Source organism: Rhinatrema bivittatum, chromosome 11 (genome assembly GCF_901001135.1).
Source record: "Rhinatrema bivittatum chromosome 11, aRhiBiv1.1, whole genome shotgun sequence".
NCBI classification, from domain to species: Eukaryota; Metazoa; Chordata; class Amphibia; order Gymnophiona; family Rhinatrematidae; genus Rhinatrema; species Rhinatrema bivittatum.
The window spans coordinates 22,657,471-22,675,463 of NC_042625.1; the positions used below are offsets into that span (position 1 = coordinate 22,657,471).

Genomic DNA, 17,993 nt, shown 5'->3' on the forward strand with positions numbered 1-17,993 from the left:
AGGACAAACAGGATGGTAGTCCTCACACATGGGTGACATCATCAAATAAAGCCCCAACACAGAAAACTTATGCCCAACATGCCCTATCCCGTGCTTCCACACAGGGTCCCTCTTGTCTCTCTTTTTCCACAGAGTTGCAGCAGCACGGTGAGTGAGATCACTTGGGATTTTAGCCTCAGGTACAAAATTAGATTGTAAGCCCTGTGGGGATAGGGAAATACCTATAATACCTAAATGTAATCCACTTTGATGTACAAAAGTGTGAAGTACCCAAAAAAAAAAATGAGGACTTAACCTTCGTAGTGCTTGTGAGGGCAATAGCGGAGGCCATCCCGTTTCAGTTACTGACAGAGGAGGATGCCAGGCACAAAATTCTTGAAACTCTCCAATTCGAGGAACCTCCTAAGGAGATCGTGGCAGTCCTGGTTCATAACATCCTTAAGGAATTACTGTTGAGGATGTGGGAATACCCCCTCACAGTGCCTCCCATGAATAAGAAGGCTGACGGGGTTTACTTCGTCCAGAAAGCTACCTGGTTTAATAAGCAACAGCTTCCCCACCAGTTGGTGGTAGTCAAATCCGCTCTCAAGAGAGCCAAGTAGTCTCGGCCCCATTCCTCGGTGCCCCTGGGGGAAGGATCACAGAGCGATAGATGCTCTTGGGAGAGAGGTTTTTCAGGGAACCATGCTCATTGCCCGCATAGCTTTCTACCAGCTCTACATGAGCCAGTAGTTGCGGGACATCTGGAAGTATGTGCAGGAGGTGACCAAGCAGTTGCCTCAGTAGCAGCAGGACACCCTCATGTCACTGATGCATAAGGGCCTGGAGTGCGGAAAACACAAGGTCCAAGTGACCTATGATCTTTTTGAGACAGCATCGAGAGTCTCTGCAGTGGGAATTGGCACCCGCAGAATGGCATAGCTGCAGGCCTCAGATCTCCGACCAAGGTACAGGAAAGACTTGCTGACGTGCTATGTACTGAGGAGAATCTCTTTGGAAATAGGGTGAAGGATGCAGTCAACCAGTCTGGGAACAACATGAAACCCTCCAACAACTCTCCACCAGCACTCCGGACCCATCCTCCTCTGCTAGGAGGTCAGCGAGATTGGGGCAGAAGAAGTCTTTTTCACCAGAGGAAGTACTATCCTCCTCCCCCTCACTCCTGTCAGCAGCATCAGGGCTCCCACACCGTCCCAGGCAGCAGAGAGTCCCCAAGGCCCAGCTGGCGCCTCAGTTAACTCCAGGGACTGGGTTTTGACTGGGACGTAGGGAGTGTAGTCCAGTTACCCATACCCAGGGTGATGGATCCACCAGTTGGGGGCAGTCTGCGGTGTTTTGCAAACCAGTGGCCCAGTATAACCTCAAACCAGTGAGTTCTTTCCATCGTCCATCAAGGATATCGATTGAACCTGTTGGATGCCCCACCAAATTGCCCTCTGAGCCCATTTTGGGGGCCGGTAACGCATCAGGAGGTACTACTAATGGAGCTCTCCTCCCTTCCAGAGCGGTTGAGCCTGTCCTGCTAGGCAAGAGGGTGGGAATTTTACTTCAGGTACTTTCTTATTCCAAAGAAAACAGGAGGACTCCGTCCCATTCTAGACCTAAGGGCCTTGAACAGATTTATCAAAAAGGGAAAGTTCAAGATGGTTTCCCTGGGCATCTTGATCCCCCCCCCCCTCCTTTTGCAAAATGGGGATTGGCTATGCTCCCTCAATCAGAGGGACACATATATCCACATCAAGATCTTTCCAAGTCATCAGAAGTATCTCCGATTCATGGTGGGAAAACTGCACTTCTAGTATCAGGTGTTGCCGTTTGGGCTAGCATCAGCCCCATGTGTCTTCACAAAATTCCTAGCCGTGGTGGCAGCACAGCTCTGCAGGTGGGGGTGCACATCTCAGGCAGGGGCTGTCAGGTCCATGCGCTTGACCATCCGGGTGTTGGAGTCACTAGGGTTCATCATCAACTACCCGAAGTCCCATCTCAGCCCATCACTTCAATTGGATGTCATAGGAGCCCTGCTAGACACGGCTCAGGCCAAGGCCTTCCTGCCTGTGTAAAAGTCCATCACTCTGATGACCATTGCGGCAGAGTTTCAGCAAAGCCAGCAGGTGTCAGCCTGGCACATGTTGAGGTTGTTGGGCTATATGACCGTAACCGTCCATGTCACTTCCTCGACACATTTACAAATGCGCAAAGCCCAGTGGACCCTGAGGTCACAGTGGCCCCAAGCCACACAGAACCTCCAGGATCATATCTGAGTCACATCGTCTCTCTGGGACTCTTTGACCTCATGGCGGGTACTTTCAAATCTGGAGCGGGGGATCTCTTTCCAAAGACCTCCATCCAAATTGTCCTAAACACAGATGCATCCACCCTGGGTTGGGGAGCTCATGTAGGATGGCTCAGCATCCAGAATCTTTGGTCAGCCCAGGAAAACTGTTGCCAAATCAATTTCCTGAAGCTCTGGGCAATCAGATATGCGCTATGGGCTTTCAGAGATCGGCTGTCCAACAAAGTTGTCCTGATTCAAACCGACAACCAGGTGGCAATATGGTATGTCATAAAGCTCCTGTGTCAGAAAGTGGTTCGGATCTGGTTATTGCTCCTGTCCCACAGGATGGTACTCGTGGCCATGTACCTGGCAGGAATGGAGAAGGTATTAGCGAACAGACTGAGTTGTGCCTTCAGACCCCATGAGTGGTCCTTGGATCAAGGGGTTGAAAATCGGATATTCCGTCTCTGGGGGAGCCCAGATGTGGATATCTTAGCGTCCCCTTGCAAAAGAAAGGTGCTTTGGTTCTGCTCACTGTACAGGACAGGCAGCAAACCAGCCTCAGATGTTCTTGCCCAACACCGGGGCAAAAGTCTTCTGTACACGTATTCTCAGATTCCCTTAGTAACAAAGACTCTTTTGAAGCTTTGTGAGGACAAGGAGACTATGATCCTCATAGCTCCTTATTGGCCAAGACTGGACTGGTTTCCACTCCTGCAGGTGTTGTCCATCCAGAGGACGATTAATCTGTGAACTTCTCCAGATCTCATCACGCAAGACTGAGGCAGGTTGAAGCATCCCAACTTCATGCCCTGTCGCTCACAGCCTGAATGATGAGAGACTAGTTTTGCAACCACTATATCTTTCAGAAGATCTATCTTGGGTCCTGGTGGCTTCTAGAAAGCCTTCCACTAGAAAGTCCTATGGACTGAAGTGGAGGAAGTTTTCTCTGTGGTGTGAGCAGAAGGCCCTAGATCCATTCTCCTGCCCTACGCAAAAACTGCTTGATTTCTTTCTACACCTTTCGGAAGCTGGCTTGAAAACCAACTTCATTAGAGTTCATCTGAGTGCAAATAGCACATACCACCATGGTGTAGATGGTGCACCCATCTCTGTACAGCCTATAGTTGTATGTTTCATGCCGAGCCTGTTTCAATTGAAACCTTTCCTAAGGCTTCCCGCTGTGTCTTGGGACCTCAGAGTTGTGCTAGCTCAGCTGATGAAAGTTCCTTTTGAGCCGCTGCACACCTGTGACCTGAAGTACCTGACCTGGACGGTCATATTTTTGGTGGCATTCACCTCAGCACACAGGATCAGCGAGCTCCAGGCCTTAGCGACTTATCCACCTTACACTGTTTTCTCATGACAGGGTGGATTATGTACGTACCCTAAGCTCCTGCCTAAGATGGCGATGGACTTCCATCTTAACCAGTCTATTGTCCTGTCAACATTCTTTCCCAGGCCCCATTCGCACCAAGGCGAACAAGCCCTGCACAGTTTGGACTACAAACAAGCCTTAGTCTTCTATCTGGAATGGACAGAAGCCCATAGACAGTCCACCCAACTTTCTGTTTCTTTTGGTAGGAATAGGTTGAGCATTGCCATTGCCAGACAATATCCAGTTTGCTAGCAGATTGTATCTCCTTCTGTTATGCCCAGGCGGGACTGCATTTTGAGGGTCATGTCAAGGCTCATTCTGTCCGAGCCATGGCAACATTGGTGGCCCACTTGCGAGCAATTCCTATGGAGGAGATCTGCAAGGCTGCGACATGGTGTTCTCTCCACACATTCACATCTCACTATTGCTTGGATAGGGATGGCTGACACGATAGTAGGTTTGGCCAACCGATCCTTCAGAATCTGTTTGAGGTGTAGAACTGTCTCTCGCCTAGGGCCTATTGTTTGGGTTCAGTCTTTTCTCCCACTCTGTTACCAACAGCACCATTATTGTTGTGCCCGTTGGCACCTGTTGGTCCCCTTTATATTTATTTATTTATTTATTTATTTAGGTTTTTGTATACCGGCATTCATGATACAATCACATCATGCTGGTTTACAGTATAACAGGGGTGCAATTAACTTCTAACTGTAACTAAGGTGCGGAGAAAAGCAGTTACAAATAACAAGGGTAATAGAACTGGGCGGAGATAGAAATAGCAGGAAAGAATAACATCAGTAAAAATAATTACAGATTTCAGCAATTTGAGTGGTTGAGGGAACTGTGTTGACAAGTAAGGGGTAAATTAAAATTATATGTTGGGGGACACCCTGTAGCTAAGGATTCACCCATGTGTGAGGACTACCATCCTGCTTGTCCTCGGAGAAAGCAGAGTTGCTTACCTATAACAGGTGTTCTCCGAGAACAGCAGGATGGTAGTCCTCACCACCCTTACAGAATTGTGTTTCTTCTGTTTTTTGATTTATGCCTAATTCTATGTTATAAGATGGAAGTGGTACCCCGCATGACCACGAGGTATAGAGCATGCTGGGCATGCTCAGTGTGCCAAGTCAAAGTTCTAGAAACTTTGACATTTCCATGTAGGGGCTCCATCTGATAATGTCACCCATGTGTGAGGACTAACATCCCGCTGTCCTCTGAGAACACCTGTTACAGTTAAGCAACTCTGCTTTATTTGCAGTCATTGCTATGTTACTATATAATGTGCTAATACTAATGTAACATTTCACTCCAACCTGATTTACTTGTGATTTTATATCACAATATTTGTCTATGGGATCCTTAAGAGGCAGAATATCAAAGGATTGTTTCAGTTGATGTTACTGTATTTTTTCAGAAAACAAAATACTAGTGATAATTTTATATTTTTGTGCTTAAGGAAAAATAGCAGATTTCAATATATAGTAACTTTCTTAAACTGAGGAAAGATTTATCCCTGACTATTTAAATAGTTTTGTACTTAATAAAGTTTTGGTGGTTTATAAAATTATTTTGGCAGGTAATGTTTGTAGTGATGCATTTACTATTGTAAGTTACTATTATTAAATTATTTATGTATATCTTTTTTTCTCTTTGGAGATACATCCTCTTTTTTTCTAGTGGCTACATATTCTTTACCATTGTGCACTTTATTCAAACCCAAATAATGAAATACACATGATAGTTTCTACATTTACAAACTTTATATTTTTAAAGAAACTATCATATGTAAAATCATATTTTCTCTCTTAAACTAGGAAGTCCGAGTACTTCGGGAGGAGTGTGCCCAGGGAGAAAGCCAATATCATTATATAAGCTGCATGCAAAAGGTAGGAGAAGTTGAAGCTGGCCCATTTAAGGGGTGGTATTTGAACTCATCCACTGCTTCATATGAGAATTTATTGACAAAATTGACTGATTCTAGAAAAAATCTGGGATAATTTCTTTTTCCCTGTACGTTTTGCCTCCTTATTTATTTTATTTATTTATTTAGAGCTTTTTTATACCGACATTCATGATCCCAATCATATCATATCGGTTTACAAGGAACAATGGTGCAATAACATTAACATCAACCTGAACAATAGGCGAAAAGTGATAGAAGTTACAATAAAACAGGGGCACTCGAACTGGGAGGAGGAAGAGCCAAAGGTATGGGTAACTCAGAGAAAATAATATCTGGTAATATACTCAGGATTAACAATAATCTGACCTCTGGGCTGAATACGAATACGAATACGAATACTCCTTCCAGCAGATAGAGACAGAGAAAACTTTGAGAGCACCCCCTCTTAATCCGGAGTGCCACCTGCATCTCTTCAGTATTTCTCTGTCTCCAGCAGATGGAGGTGGTGCAAATCCTGTGGTTCTGAACCAATCTTAAGTGTGGGAATGGCAGCCATCTTGAAAGCTTTTTCAGCTGCTAAGGAGAAATCGGGAGGGGAAGGGAATTGTCGCCGGCAGACGTGAGCCCTGGAGACCCCAGGAATCTGTGCAGGAGCTCTCTGAAGATGACCCTGATCCCCTGGAGAGGGATTTCAGGAGTCCTGCTGGGTTTACCGCTGATTTTGTGCTTTTAATGCACAAAGCTTATATGGTCAGTCAGTCCCAGCAAGGTGGGGTTCTTCCAGGCACTAGCTTGACGAGGAGCTGCCCAGGAAAGTCCCTAAGCTGACGGAACCGCAGGGGGCCATTATGATCTGGAAGGTCAGGGGCCCCTCGCCACAGGGTGACACCAGTGACCCTCCTTCTGTGGAATCCGACCTCATGGGGCCCTTGGGAAACAATCCCTCCTTGGTCCCCCTCCTTTTCCTGGAGCAGATCAAGATGAGAAGCCAGAGAAGGCTTCACCTTTGGACGGAGACTATCCAAAGGTAGTTTGGTTGTTTCAGAGGGATGAGCTGAATCATCTGATTCTGCACATCCTGGCGGAGCTGGGCATTGCGGTTCCTCAGGAGGACCCGGGCCAGGACACGGTGGATCCAGTCATGGCGGGGTTGCAAGGTCCTCCAAAATGGTTCAGCAGCTAGTGATCCGGGAGTGGGATACTCCGGAGGCAGGCTTAGAGTGGGCAGGGCTATGGACAAGCTCTATCATTTGCCTGAGGAAATTCTGGAGCTTTTGAAGGTATCTGAGGTGGATGCTTCAGTGTCCACGGTCACCAAGAGAACCACCATCCCGGTAACTGGGGCAGTGGCCCTGAAAGACCACCAGGACAGGAAGCTGGAGGTGTATCTCAAGCGTATTTTTTAAGTTTCGGCTCTCGGCATTCGGGCTGCAGTCTATAGCAGCTTCGTGCTTTAGGTGAGTCTGAGGTGGGTAGAGTAGTTGCTGAGTGCTAAAGACCCTCCCACCTCAGGAGTCAGCACATCACCCTTAGAGACGGCGGTGGCCTATGGAGCAGACACCTTATACGACCTCCTTCGTACCGCCTCCAGCGGCCTTGGCGAGGAGGCTTTTGGGGATTACGCAACCAGTCTGCTGATGTTTCCACTAGGGCTCAGCTTAGTGCGCTTCCCTTCAAAGGCAAGCCCCTTTTTGGCGAAGACTTGGAGCAGCTGATAAAATTTCTGGGCGACAATAAGGTGCACAAGCTGCCAGAAGATAAACCTAAGGGGGTCTAAAGGTTTTCTTCCCACCCGCGCTCATTTTGGGGGGCAAAGGCGCTTTTGCCGGAGCAGGACTCCTGGAATTGGCCAGAGACAAACCTTGTGGAGGTCCCAATCCTGGTCTCAGTCCTTTTGCAGATGTTGACTGAGCCGAGATGGGGCCAGTCAGGGGTCCATCGGGGCCAAATTGTCTCAATGAGATATGGCCGACCCATTCCTCCATCCCAGTAATTGGCGGGTGGCTGTTCCTTTTTTTCAAGGAATGGGTCGAGATAACATCGGACCAGTGGGTTCTAAGCTTCATAGAACTCAGCTATGCTTTAGAATTTGCTCGATCTCTATGAGACCTGTTTATGATCTCTCCCTGCGGCTCACCAATGAAGAAACAAATTGTTCTGCAAACCATCCAGGGGCTAGCCTGCCTGGGGGTCATCGTTCCCGTTCCCAAGAAGAGGAGTGGCCAAAAAAAGAAGGGCCTTTCCATTCAATCCTGGACCTGAAGAAGGTGAACAAGGCCCTCAAAGTACTGCGTTTTCAGATGGAGACCCTGCGCTCGGTCATTGCGGCGGTCCGCACAGGGGGAGTTCATAGCTTCCTTAGATTTGACGAACGCATATCTACACATCGGGATCCACAGGAATCATCAGAGGTTTCTCTGATTTATGATTCTCGGAATGCATTTGCAGTTCTGTGCCCTCCCAATCGGTCTGGCTACGGCTCCACGTGCTTTCACCAAGGTGATGGTGGTGGTGGCGGCAGCCCTCCGAAGGGAGGGGGGTACTAGTTCACCTGTACCTGGATAACTGGCTCATTCGAGCAAAGTCAGAGGAACTCTGCAAGCAGACAGTGGACAAGGTCTTGCACCGTTTGAAGTCCCTCAGTTGGGTCGTCAATCAAACCAAGAATCATCTTCATCTTCATCCTTCTCAGATCCTGGACTTCTTAGGTACTCGGTTCGACAAGGTCTTCCTCATGGAGGAACGAATCACCAAATTACAAACGCAAGCTCAGCGCCTCTTGGCAGCTTCTGTACCCAGATACTGGGATTATTTGCATGTCCTTGGCTCCATGGCATCCACTCTGGAGTTGGTCCCGTGGGCGTTTGCTCATATGAGGCCCTTACAGAAAGCGTTGCTATCTCATTGGGATCCAATGTCTGAAGAGTTTCAGATTCCCTTACCGCTCACAAAGTCTGCCAGGTCCAGTCTTGGTGGCTTGCCTAAGACCACTTGAGGCGCAGGGTGGACCTCTAGGTGCCTCAGTGGGTGATAGTGACCATGGACACCGGCCTCTCATGTTGGGGGGCAGTGTGCCAGTCTCAATTGGTCCAGAGCCAGTGGTTGATGGAAGAGGCAAAGTGGTCCATCAATCACCTAGAGACGAGAGTGGTGCATTTAGCATTACAGAGTTTTTTTCCACTCTTGCACAACCGGGCGGTACAGGTGCTGTCAGACAATGTGAAGACAGTAGCCTACATCAACTGTCAAGGAGGAACCAAAAGTCGTCCAGTAGCTTTGGAAGCAGAGATGCTGATGACATGGGTGGAACAGCATATAGCCTTGCTGGCGGCATCACACATAGCAGGGACCAACAATGTACAACCGGATTTTCTGAGCCGCCAAAGGCTAGACCCCAGAGAGTGGGAGCTGTTATTAGATGCGATGAACCTCATCTCTCACAGATGGGGCGCTCCTTATCTGGACTTGATGGCGACTCAAAACAATGCCAAGGCACCATGGTTCTTCAGTCACAAAAGAGAACATAGAGCGGAAGGGGTCGATGCCCTAGTACTTCCTTGGCCCCATGATGTTCTGCTCTATGCATTTCCTCCATGGCCTCTGATAGGCAAAATTCTACGGAGGGAAGGTAATTGTGGCTCTGGAGAGGCCCCGGAGACCCTGGTTCATGGACCTAGTCAACCTTGCAGTGGACGGACCCCTGCACCTGAGTCATCTTCCAGATATCCTACGTCAAGGCCCTATATTTTTCGACCAGGCAGATCGCTTTTGTCTAGCGGCCTGGCTTTTGAAAGGAAACAGTTAAGAAAGAAAGGTTATCCAGAAGATGTCATTACCACCCTACTTCGGGCTTGGAAGATCTCTATTACTTTAACTTACGTCAGGGGTGGAAGGTCTTCGAATCTTGGTGCCTCGTCAATCCTCGGTGGTACAGATTCTGGCATTGTTACAGAAAGGCCTAAGCAAAGGGTTGTCATTTAATTCCCTCTGGGAGAAGGTGGCGGCCTTGGGATGCCTGAGAGGCAAGATTCAGGGTGCAGCCCTGGCAGTGCATCCAGATGTCATGCGTTTCCTTCGAGGGGCGAAGCATTTGATTCCCCCAGTCCATTCTGTATGTCCGTCCTGGAATCTTAATTTTGTCCTCCTTTTGAACCTCTTAAGAAAGCCACCTTAAGGGATTTAACTCTGAAGGCGGTGTTTTGGTAGCGATCTGCTCAGTTAGGAGGGTATCTGAGCTTTAAGCCCTCTCTTTCAGGGAACCTTTTTTAAGAGTTTTTGATTCAGGAGTCTTGCTCAGAATGGTTCCATCCTTTCTACCAAAGGTTGTTTCAGCTTTCCACTTAAATCAATCAGTGGAACTTCCAGCCTTTACAAATGCTGAGATAGATGTGCCTCATGCTAGGGAGTTGAGGCATCTGGATGTCAGGAGTCCTGTTGTGTTATCTCGAGGTCACTAATGCCTTTTGGGTCTCGGATCATCTTTTTTGTATTCTGGAGCGGCGCTAAGAAGGGTCATAAAGCATCAAAAGCAACCATAGCCCGTTGGTTGAAAGAGGCCATTGCTTCCGCTTATATTTGTCTCAGGCAGCGTGCCCCAGATGGTTTGAAAGCATATTCGATCTGGTCACAGGCTGCTTCCTGGGCAGAGTGCCAGTTGGTCTTGCCGCAAGAAATTTGCAGGGCGGCGACCTGGAAGTCTCTACATACCTTTGCCAGACACTACCATTTGGACGTCCAGGTGCCAGAAGTCAACAATTTCGGGGGCAGTATCCTTCGAGCGGGACTCTCAAGGTCCCACCTCAGATAGAGAAGCTTTGGTACGTCCCAGGAGTCTGGTCTGATTCGGGTACATACAGGGCAAGGAAAATCGGTTCTTACCTGCTAATTTTCATTCCTGTAGTACCAGTCCAGATGCCCGCCCACTGGGGGTGACCAGGATCTTCTTGAGAGCCCGCTAGACCTATCTTAACAGTATTTTGTTCTCTGATACACTACAGGCTGAAGAAGAGTACAGGTTTCTCCTTATCCTGCTCCGTCAATTCACATGTACATAGTTAGCTTGGTCATGTCTTTCTTGTCTTTTTCTTGACATAACAATTGAATTGTTTCATGTTTCTGCTTTGGTAGTTTTAATGCTGAAGAGATGCAGGTGGCACACCGGATTAAGAGGGGCTGGTCTCGAAGTTTTTCTCTGTCTCCATCTGCTAGAAGAGAGGCAAAACCCCAGGAGTCTGGACTCATCCATGGTACTACAGGAACAAAAATGAGCAGGTAAGAACCAATTTTCCTATATCCTTAAGAGTTTAAACAGATGAGGAATTCAGCCTTTAAGAACTAAAGCATGTTGTGTGATCACTGGCAGGATAGGGAAGAATGGAGTTTTGGTTCTGATGTCAACCTGATTGTTTTAATTTTAAAGTTACTTGAAAACTGAGAAATGATTTTCTTGTTATGTATGTCTAAAGATTGTGGCTGGCCATGTTGTAAGTAGCATGGAAAGCTATGTGTATGCTGTTTGTTGTATTCATCATTCCTCAATAAAAACGTTAAACACAAAAAGTAGAAGAGCAAACAGGAAATCCAGAGTTATAGCCCAGGAGTACAAGGAAGCAGCGATGTAAGTTGTCAAAACAAGCCTGTGTGTTTCTCTCCAGAATGTGGAAATCCAGTTGCAGCGTGCGGCTGATGAAATGAAGGCTTATGTTTCCCCTGACCCACAAGAAAGAAGGAAAGCTATTAGGTGAACTCACTTCTTTGTTCTGAATGTTTGAAATACAGATGTTGGGGAAAATCTTTCTTGAATTCTGTTACCAGTTTTGTCTCCACCACGTCCACTAGAGGCTTTTTGTTTGGGGTTTTATTCTCTTTGGTATCTATATTAGCACCTCACAATAAATTACATACAGGTACAAGAAGTCCCTGCCTCTGAAACAAAGGGCGATAAAGAATTGTGGGAGACCAGCACTGAAAGCCAAGTGCAAGGAAGTTGCAAAATATGAGATTTTAATAAATACAAATAAATAAATACTCTAGCCATAAGGTCATTCCTTCTTCTTTCCTTTTCCATACACTCCTTGCTTTTTCTATGAAGAAATGTTTAATAATGTTACTTCTAAGTCTCCCCCTCACTCTCCAGCCTTATATCATGACCCTATGTTCTTCTAGAACTCTTTGTTCAACAATATGCTTACTATAGATGTGCATTCATTTTAGATTAATTAGATAATTTCAACGAAATTGTCGAATTCATCCTGTTTCAGGAGCTACCCAAAACGAACAATAATTCACCGAAATTCGGGAAAAATTTGAATTTCGTGTTAGTGCGCACTAAGACCCGTTAGTAAAAACGTTAGTGCGCACTAACACGAAATTAGTGAAATACGAAAAAAAAACAACCCCCAAAACATGGAAAAAATGAAGTTAACCACAGGAAAAACGAAGTACGAACCGATAAGATTTATTTATTTATTTATTTAACATTTTTCTATACCGGCATTCGTAGGACACATCATGTCGGTTTACAAGTAACTGAGAAAGGAAATTACAATGAACGAGGAAGGGGGCTAACTGGATAATATACAAAAGTACAGGTGAAGAGAGTCAACGAGCAGAGTTACAACTTTTGCATTCATGCTAGGGTTAGATATGCAAGTGAAATATAAACAATGTTAAGGAGACATGTGCACTTAAGAACTTAGCATATAGAACTTATTTACAGTATGAAAGGAGGCAAGTGCACGTATGTACAGATAAATGCTGGTGAAGGGGGGAGGAAATGAGGGAGGGAGTGGGAAGGGAGCGGAGAAGGGGTGTGGAGGGAACAGGGTACAATTGAGCAAGGGTGTTTTCAGGGAGAGCTTGCTAAGGGGTGAAGAGGGCGGGGTAGGAGGAGGAGGAGGGGCGCTAGGGGGGGGGGAGAGGGGTACAGGGAAAGGTATGGGGGAGGTCAGGGAAAAGGTAGGTAGGCTGAGCGGAAGCTGAGGTAGTCTAAATAGGGCAGTGGCTAGGTTTGAGAGGAGTTGGGGTATGCCTGTTTAAAGAGCCATGTCTTGATTCCTTTTTTGAAATGGCTCAGGGACGGTTCTAGGCGGAGTTTGGCGGGGAGGGAGTTCCAGAGGGTGGGGCCCGCAATGGTGAAGATGTATAAAAACGATACACATCTCTCTGTAAGCCACTTAAGAAGTCTCTATATATTCCTTACTTCTCTTCCAGGATATATATTTAAGTCCCATTTGGTAATGCGCCTTGCATTCAGCCCCTCCAAAATTAGAATCACTATTCCAAATGAGGTCTCTCCCATGTACGAAGCTATTACCGCCATCTTTTTTTCTTCTAGTTATCCCTCTCCCTGTGTGCCCTAGTATTCCACTATTCCTTTCCCACTCCCTTGTCCTATTGTTTGTCACCCCAGGTATCTTACAGATTTCTCTTGTATTCACTGATTGCCAGTGCCCCCCCCCAAGTACACACCCATCACTACACTCTAGATAAATAACTCTTCACATTTTTTGCATTAAACACAGTCTTGTTTCAGTGCACTCATCCTAGCCAAGCCTAGATTTAGATGGAGCACTTTTCAAGTACTTGCACATGGAATGTTAAAATGCTCATTTTCCATTTGGCATATATTCTCGGGCTCAGTGTAAGTCATAAATAGAATATTCAATGTAAAAATAAGGTTGGAAATAAGGGTGATTATGATCTTTTCAATGAACATAATTTTTTTCCATTCTAAAAAGTCACATTGAGTCAGTACTGAGGAATTTAGCTAGTGTATTTTGTTTTCTAAAATTAGAGCTTTTTAAAACTATTGCATTCTTTCCAAAGACATAATTATAAATAGTAAAATTATATATATATATATATATATATCTCATTACTAGAACTCAAAAGTCCCTGCTTTCCATTCAGTGTTCTTTTACAGTCAAATAGGCCCATATTGTTTAATAAATTACATTTATCTAACATTTTAATACAGCAAAGCCACAAAGTACATAGAAGTTCCTTTTAGGTATCTGCTTAATGCCCAAGTCCTTTCTGTAGACTCCTCCTTTCAGAAACATCTGCTGGAAAGTAACTGGCTGTTTCAACTTTGGCAAACCCAGGGTTTTTTTTAATGGCAGTCTCATCTCTATCCAGGAAGTGAACTCCTTGGCATGCTTCAGCCTATGCAGCTTCTACAGGCACCAAAGGCAGCAGTGTTGCAGGTAGCAGGCAGTGCTATACTGTTTTGTGAATTCTTCTGCTTCCTGGCAGAACCTGCTCCTGTATTGATCAGTATTGGTATAATATGGTGAAGCTGCGGGAGGCCATGCACAGTTGTTTTTATACAGCTTTGTCTGTAGGGATATGATGAGTGAAGTGATCAGATTTGCAGATGACACAAAATTATGCAGAGTAGTTAAATCACAAGCGGATTGTGATAAATTGCAGGAGGACCTTGCAAGACTGGAAGACTGAGCATCCAAAAAGCAGATGAAATTTAATGTGGACAAGTGCAAAGTGATGCATATAGGGAAAAATAACCCTTGCTGTAGTTACACAATGTTAGGTTCTATCTTAGGAGTTACCACCCGGGAAAGAGATCTAGACGTCATAGTAGATGATACATTGAAATCGTCGGCTCGGTGTGCTGTGGTGATCAAAAAAGCAAACAGAATGTTAGGAATTATTAAGAAGGGAATGGCAAATAAAATGATAGATGTCATAATGCCTCTGTTTCACTCCATGGTGAGACCACATCTTGAATACTGTGTGCAATTCTGGTCGCCGCACCTCAAAAAAGATATAGCTGCACTGGAGAGAGTGCAGAGAAGGGTGACCAAAATAAGGGGCATGGAATGGCTGCCCTATGAGGTAAGGCTAAGGAAGTTAGGGATGTTCAATTTGGAGAAGAGAAGACTGATGGGGGATATCATAAAGGTCTACAAAATAATGAAAGGACTTGAAAAAGTGAATGTAAATCGGTTATTTACTCTCAGATAATAGAAGGACTAGGGGGCACTCCATGAAGTTAACAAGTAGCTCTTTAAAACAAATCGAAAAACATTCTTTTTCACTCAGTGCATAGTTAAGCTCTGGAATTCATTGACAGAGGATGTGGTTAGTGCAGTTAATGTAACTGGGTTTAAAAAAGGTTTGGATATGTTCCTAGAGGAAAAATCCATAAACTGCTATTTAATTAATAAGCAATGGTAGCTTGAGATTTATTTAATGTTTGGGTACTTGCCAGGTACTTGTGACTTGGATGGGCCACTCTTGAAAACAGGATACTGGGCCTGATGAACCTTTGGTCTCACCCAGTATGACAGATCTTATGTTTGTTCTCACAGACAAGCCCCTTTCAAATTCTGATAACTGGTCAGGTATTTCTGATGTGTTGGTATGTCTTTAATGAATATTGTGACAAACCACTATAGAAAGATCATTGGTATGGGTCCAATCATATATATCAAAATTGTAACAATAGTGAAACCCAACAATCAATTTAATTAATTTCAACACACATAGCACATATGAATTTTTATAAATATTTTTTTTTTTTGAAAGAAATTTTTTTTGGGATGAAGGTGGTGGTTTCATATATTTAAAGCTAAGCTATATTTGTTTTTAATCATTAACACACCAGCCAACCATATGTATATATCATTGTGTCAAATGTGCAAAAATTCTCTCTGTTCTAATATCATCTATGTATTCTTAAAAAATAGACTCATGTGGAGCCCAATAAGGCTTCTTAGTTTCCTACCAACCGCCATCGCAAAGTACTTAGCTGTCAGCTCAGTTCTTGTGTAAAACCCCCGACTCGTACAAGTTTCGAAGATGATTCTTTTTCAAGGGTTGACCTTTCTGTTCCAAACAGATGTTTATTAACTGCTGGGATCAAATTCGTTGTCAAAAATCAATCGATGCTCCAAAGCCTCCTCACCAGCAAGTAAATCAAATGGCAGTCTAACGCCAAAGTGCTCATTTGAATGTTTTAAAGTCATCTGGGTTTCCAAGAAGATTCAATCAGTGTTGACGTTATACCAGAGACATCCAATCCGTGACAACGTTCTATCAGACACATCCAATCCACTTGTTCGTTCAGCCCACCCGGTTGTTCAGTCCTCAACTTATGTATCCAGAATTGCTCCCGATAATTGAGTTTTGATGCCACATTCCCCCGATGTCCTTTGAACATGTTCAATAACTGCTCAAACGTGTGCTGACAATCACTACAATGAGCCACTAAGGGGGCTGTCAAACTAAGAAGCCTTATTGGGCTCCACATGAGTCTATTCTTTAAGTATACATAGATGATATTAGAACAGAGAGAATTTTTGCACATTTAGCACAATGATATATAAATATTTAGGAGGTTGGCTGGTGTGTTAATGATTAAAAACAAATATAGCTTAGCCTGAATGGCTTTTGCTTTAAATATATGAAACCACCACCTTCATCCCAAAAAAATGTTCTTTCAAAAAAAAATATATTAAGTAGAAAAATTCACATGTGCTGTGTGTGTTGAAATTAATTAAATTGATTGTTGGGTTTCACAATTGTTACAATTTGAATGAATATTATACATTGTAGAAAAGAGGGAGAAGTTATTTGATGCATCCATTTTTGTTTCTAGATTGGTGAGTTTACAACAAAAATATAACAATTACATAAAAAATATGAATGAAATGTACAACTTTCTTTACATTATTTTATTGAATTAGGCATTATTTAGTAAACAAACATTAATCATTCAAATGCATTATCCTTTACTACTTTAAAGTGTTATCTTGGTTTGTTTCATCTTCTAGGGAACAATATACAAGAAATATTCTGGAACAAGAAAATCTTGGGAAGGTAAGAATTTTATTGCTCTTAGTCATCAAGGTATAAAATGTGCAATAACCCGGTGTTTATCACATATTAATGATGTTAATGATCTACAAATGAGACAGATTGTAAGGTACGCACATACTTTATGTATGCACTTTATCACCAAACCTTAATTATACTTTTAGGAAGTACATAAGATTTTTCAATTATTACATATGTGAAGTTAGCTCAGATAGGGGTACATTTTAAAAAACAGCACGCGCGCGTACTTTTGTTCGCGCACCAGGCGCAAATAAAAGTACGCTGGATTTTACAAGATATGCGCGTAGCCGCGCTTATTTTATAAAATCCGGGGTCGGTGCGCGCAAGGGGGTGCACATTTGTGTACCTTGCGCGCACCGAGCCCTGCGCGTGCTGCCCGTTCCCTCCGAGGCCAAATCGGAGCGGCCTTGGAGGGAACTTTCCTTCCACCGCCCCGCACATTCCCCTCCCTTCCCCTACCTAACCCACCCCCACCCCCCCGGCCCTATCTAACCCCCCCCTTACCGTTATTGTAAAAGTTACACCTGCGCCAGCAGGCTGCTGGCGCGCCATCTCCCGACCCGGGGGCTGTTCTGGAGGCTTCGGCCGCGCCCCCGGAACGCCCCCGGGCTGGCACGACGCCCCCGACACGCCCCCTGGAACGCCCCGAATGTCGCGCCGCCCACCTGACACGCCCCCCTAGTGAAGCCCCGGGACTTACGCGCGTCCCAGGGCTTGCGCGTGCCGCCAAGCCTATGCAAAATAGGCTCGGCATGCGCAGGGGCGTATTAAAAGGGTTACGCGCGTACCTCTTTTAAAATCTACCCCATACTGTTTTGTTATGCTAATATGTAATCTGTTGGTTTTCATAGTTTAGCATCTCTTTACCTCATTAACAAGATAATTAATGTGCGTTCAAAGTTCTATTAACTCATTTAAACTCGATTGTGCACATTAATAGCACTTTCATTGAACATGAAAGCTTGCAAAAACATCAGGACATTTCAGTATGTTGGCCCCTCAACAAAGAAGAGAAGCAGTTGAAGGAAGATTTAAATTCAGCAAACCCACTGCTGCTGTCTCTGGAGAAAGCGCATTACAGGCCTTAAGGAAAACTCCATTGCTCGTAGCATCTGTAACTGATCTCTTGAAAACAAATGCCACCAACCTTTCTCTGCTCAGCTGAGCTGTTTGTAAGAGATAGTCAAAGAGCTTAACACAACAGCACATTCCTGGTAAACCATTTGGATAAGAAAATGAAACGGAGATATCATACACTCAGCCAGCTCAAATTTTAAGTTGTATATAAAGCAACTTGTTGAGGATGATAAATTTCAGAGCTGTCAGTTCCATCATCGCAATAAAAGACAAGTGATATCCCAGATGCAGCTTTTCTAAGAAAACCTGGAGCCTTGCTTGCTTATTCTCATCTGTTGCTCAAGCTGTAAGATTTTGCAACTAGTACCAGTAAACACAGTCAAGTGTCTGTGTGCACTTTATACCTGCAGCAATGTTCAAATTGTGAATTGGTGCAAAACCTGCTGGTAAAAAGTACTTGCAGTCTTGGCCCCAGTCCGGACAATTTGACCATTGCC

At 44.7% G+C, this 17,993-nt stretch overlaps 1 protein-coding gene across 4 annotated transcripts in view; it reads left to right on the forward strand.

The window, feature by feature from the left end:
- The window catches only part of IFT81 (intraflagellar transport 81), a 140,912-nt gene that overhangs the window by 119,371 nt on the left and 3,548 nt on the right, over window positions 1-17,993 (forward strand). For 3 of the 4 annotated variants that reach the window (XM_029620126.1, XM_029620125.1, XM_029620127.1), the window contains 3 exons: window positions 5,471-5,542; window positions 11,214-11,299; window positions 16,356-16,401. In XM_029620126.1, coding sequence (XP_029475986.1) covers window positions 5,471-5,542; window positions 11,214-11,299; window positions 16,356-16,401 — 204 coding nt within the window. The remainder of the gene's footprint in view (window positions 1-5,470; window positions 5,543-11,213; window positions 11,300-16,355; window positions 16,402-17,993) is intronic. The other variant, XM_029620128.1, reaches the window with a different exon arrangement.